Below are 2,889 nucleotides of genomic sequence, written 5' to 3' on the forward strand. Positions count from 1 at the left end.
CAGGAATGTCGGTAGTTGAGATTCGTTAAGCTTAACTAATTCTAACCCTCCCCACCCCTAGCTTGTAAGGCTGTCCAGCTGACACTAAAACTGCCTTTTGAGGCGTAAGGTGCTAAGGCGGACGAACGTCCCTGGATGACGGTTATAATATGTGAGAGAGTGATGATGAGAAAAAGCAAACATGGTAAGAGAGAATAGCCTATATTGCGAGTCCTTTATGTGGTACCTGTTCAAATCCGAAACGAATTGAATAGATTTTGCTTCCGATCTGCCTTGCTAGGTATCTTCCCAGCTTATCAGAGTTAGCAGAATAGCATGCTCGTCCACGTTGGCGCCCTCGTCGCCGCAGACAACTCCTTTAGGATATAGTACGATGGATACCTTGGCAGCGGTCTGTAGTTCCTCTGTATATGGTAAGCGCATGGGCCACTGCGCGGGCTGTGACACTCGCGGCACCAAGAGTTGTAGGACGAAATGAAGGTTATGAGTAGTACTCGAAGTATCTTCTCCATCTTAATATTATATATACTTGGAATACTCTTAGTAATGTATTCAGTCCAACCATCCACACGTGAATCATATATACGTCGTCTATTCGTCTTCATCGTCACCCTCTAGCCAAACTTCGTGGCCATCACCCTCCTTGACCAGCAAGCTCGCCAGGCACGCGCAAATAGATATGCCGCTCAGCGACCACCACACCAAGCCCACATAGCCGCGGTTCAGGCCGAAACCGTACACGGCGCCGCCAATCATGGGCCCAATCGTGCGCGCCGCGCTGCTGACGCTCTGGCCCAGCCCGTGTACCGTGCCCAGCACGCTCGGGTGCGGCGAGCCGTTGTTGACGAGGATGGCCATGCTTGGCAGCGCAAACGTCCGCCCGACCACCTGCACGAACAGCACGCCGCAGATGGCCAGCCACACGGCCGCCCCCGCCTTGGCGGCCGGCGGCACCACGCTGCTCGGCACCACGGCGAGGTACGGCACGAGAAAGTAGGCGAGCGGGAAGCACAGCAGGGAGAGCCGCCAGGAGCGCAGGGTGCCGAGGCGCGCGGACAGCGTCGGGTACAGGAACAGCTGCATGAGGATGCCGATGACGCCGAGGATGGCCATGGCCATGCCGACGCGCTGCGGGGGCAGGCCCAGGCCGCCGGTGAAGCGGAAGGGCATGCGCGGCGTGGTCTTGGCGGAGGACGGGTCGTAGACGGGCGTGGAGAGGAAGACGAACCACAGCGCGTTAAAGGTGCCGACGTGGAACGTCAGGAAGAATTGCGCGAAAAAGGTCAAGACGACGTTGCGGGTGAAGATCTGGCGAAAGGGCAGGCGCTGGGTATAGCGTGCGCCGCGCCGGCGTGGCTTCGCTCCCGTGTTGCCGCCGCCGCCGCCGCCGCCGCCTCGCAGGGACGAGGCGGACGAAGACACGCCGCCGGCTTCCGTGTCGGACGCGCCCGAGAGCTCGACGTCATGCGTCGAGAGCGCCGCGTACTCGCCACGGTGATGATCCGTGCTCTTCTTCCCGCGCAGCCTGGAGATGAGCCGCTGGAGGAGGACGGCCAGGCGCTGGCCGACGCGCAGGCCGAGGTTGGGCGCGTCGCGCAGGGCGTCGAGCGTCTCCTCGATGCCGAGCCAGACGGCGAGGGCGGCGGCTGCCAGGAAGGCGGCGCTGACCATGTTGGGCGTCGCGTAGGGGTACGCGCGGAAGAAGCGCACGCGGCCAAACAGCGCCGGGTAGCTGCCGGCCGGGTCGGAGAGCAACCCGCCGAGGATGGGGCCGATGATGACGCCGACGTTGAAGGTCATGGGGAGGAGCATGAAGGCGCGGGGCTGGTATTTCTTCTCCCGGACAATCTCACTGATCCTATTTTTTGTCAGGTGTCAGCGGTACTTGTTTGTAAAAGGAAAGGGACGGGGGGGTTACATTGTTCGCATCACACCAATGTTGCCGTTGGTGGCACCGCCGAGGGTGCGAAAGAGAAGGGCCTGCCAAAAGGTGGTGGAGAAGCCAAAGCCGAGACAGGAGAGGCTGGTGCCGACGAGGCCGATGAGGAGCACCGTCTTGCGGCCCGCGCGGCGCGAGTCGGCGATGCGGCCCCAGAGGAGGGCCGTGACGAACTGGGCGGCCATGAAGCTGGCGTGCATGATGCCGGCCTGGGTGGCAATCGTGGAGTCGGGCAGCGTAGGGTCAAACCACTTGAGCTGGTAGAACATGTAGGCCTGTGTTTACAGAGGGCAGGTTAGACAATACACATGAAGGGCATTCTCGGTAGTTGCGTCTCTCTCTCACCTGCAACGACGTTTGCACCAGCGGCTCGCTCAGGCGCGACAGCGTCAGGATGGCGAGCTGGCGCTTCTGCGGCATGTCCTTCCAAGCGACGGGCTTCTTGCTCATCTGCTCCTTGGACGCTGCTGCTGCCGGCCTGCTTGCTGCGCCGCCGATGACGGGAGCCGGGAGCACGCCATCGGGGTCGTTGTCGAGCGACGGCCGTGGCGGCGTGCTGCGACGGCGGTCTGAGCTGTGTCTCATTGCAAGGTCAAGGCCGTGCTGTACCGCATCGCACGGTGATCATATAGAAGCAAGAAAATTGTTCTATAAGAAATGGATACATGTTGAAGGAGAAGAGAAAAGGTTTAGCCATGTTGGTCCCGTCCGTGGAGACATTTTCATCGAGAGACTGGGCGGGCTCGCCGGGACCGGCGCCGACGGATCGACGGTGGGCGGGCCAAAGAGGCAACTTGGGCGCGCCATTAGACGGGCGCAAAGCAGCGGAATAAGTGGCGAGCGGCGACACGTCGCTTTATTTCCAGACTGCCGCTAGACCTTTACTCCAATCATGAATATCCAGGCATTCTCCTTTTTTCAACGAACGAATGATGAATGAAGAAAACGCC

General features: G+C 60.3%; 1 protein-coding gene across 1 annotated transcript; it reads right to left on the minus strand.

Annotated features, from left to right (window-relative positions):
- Nucleotides 1-591: 591 nt before the first annotated feature.
- On the minus strand, nucleotides 592-2,524 carry LMH87_011751 (uncharacterized protein; the record flags this gene model as incomplete). Its single annotated transcript, XM_056200945.1, has 3 exons — nucleotides 592-1,858; nucleotides 1,919-2,214; nucleotides 2,285-2,524. The coding sequence occupies 3 exons, from the start codon at nucleotides 2,522-2,524 to the stop codon at nucleotides 592-594; spliced, it is 1,803 nt and encodes a 600-aa protein (XP_056052745.1).
- Between the last annotated feature and the right edge of the window lie 365 nt (nucleotides 2,525-2,889).

This window comes from Akanthomyces muscarius, chromosome 4, assembly GCF_028009165.1.
Source record: "Akanthomyces muscarius strain Ve6 chromosome 4, whole genome shotgun sequence".
Taxonomy (NCBI): Eukaryota; Fungi; Ascomycota; class Sordariomycetes; order Hypocreales; family Cordycipitaceae; genus Akanthomyces; species Akanthomyces muscarius.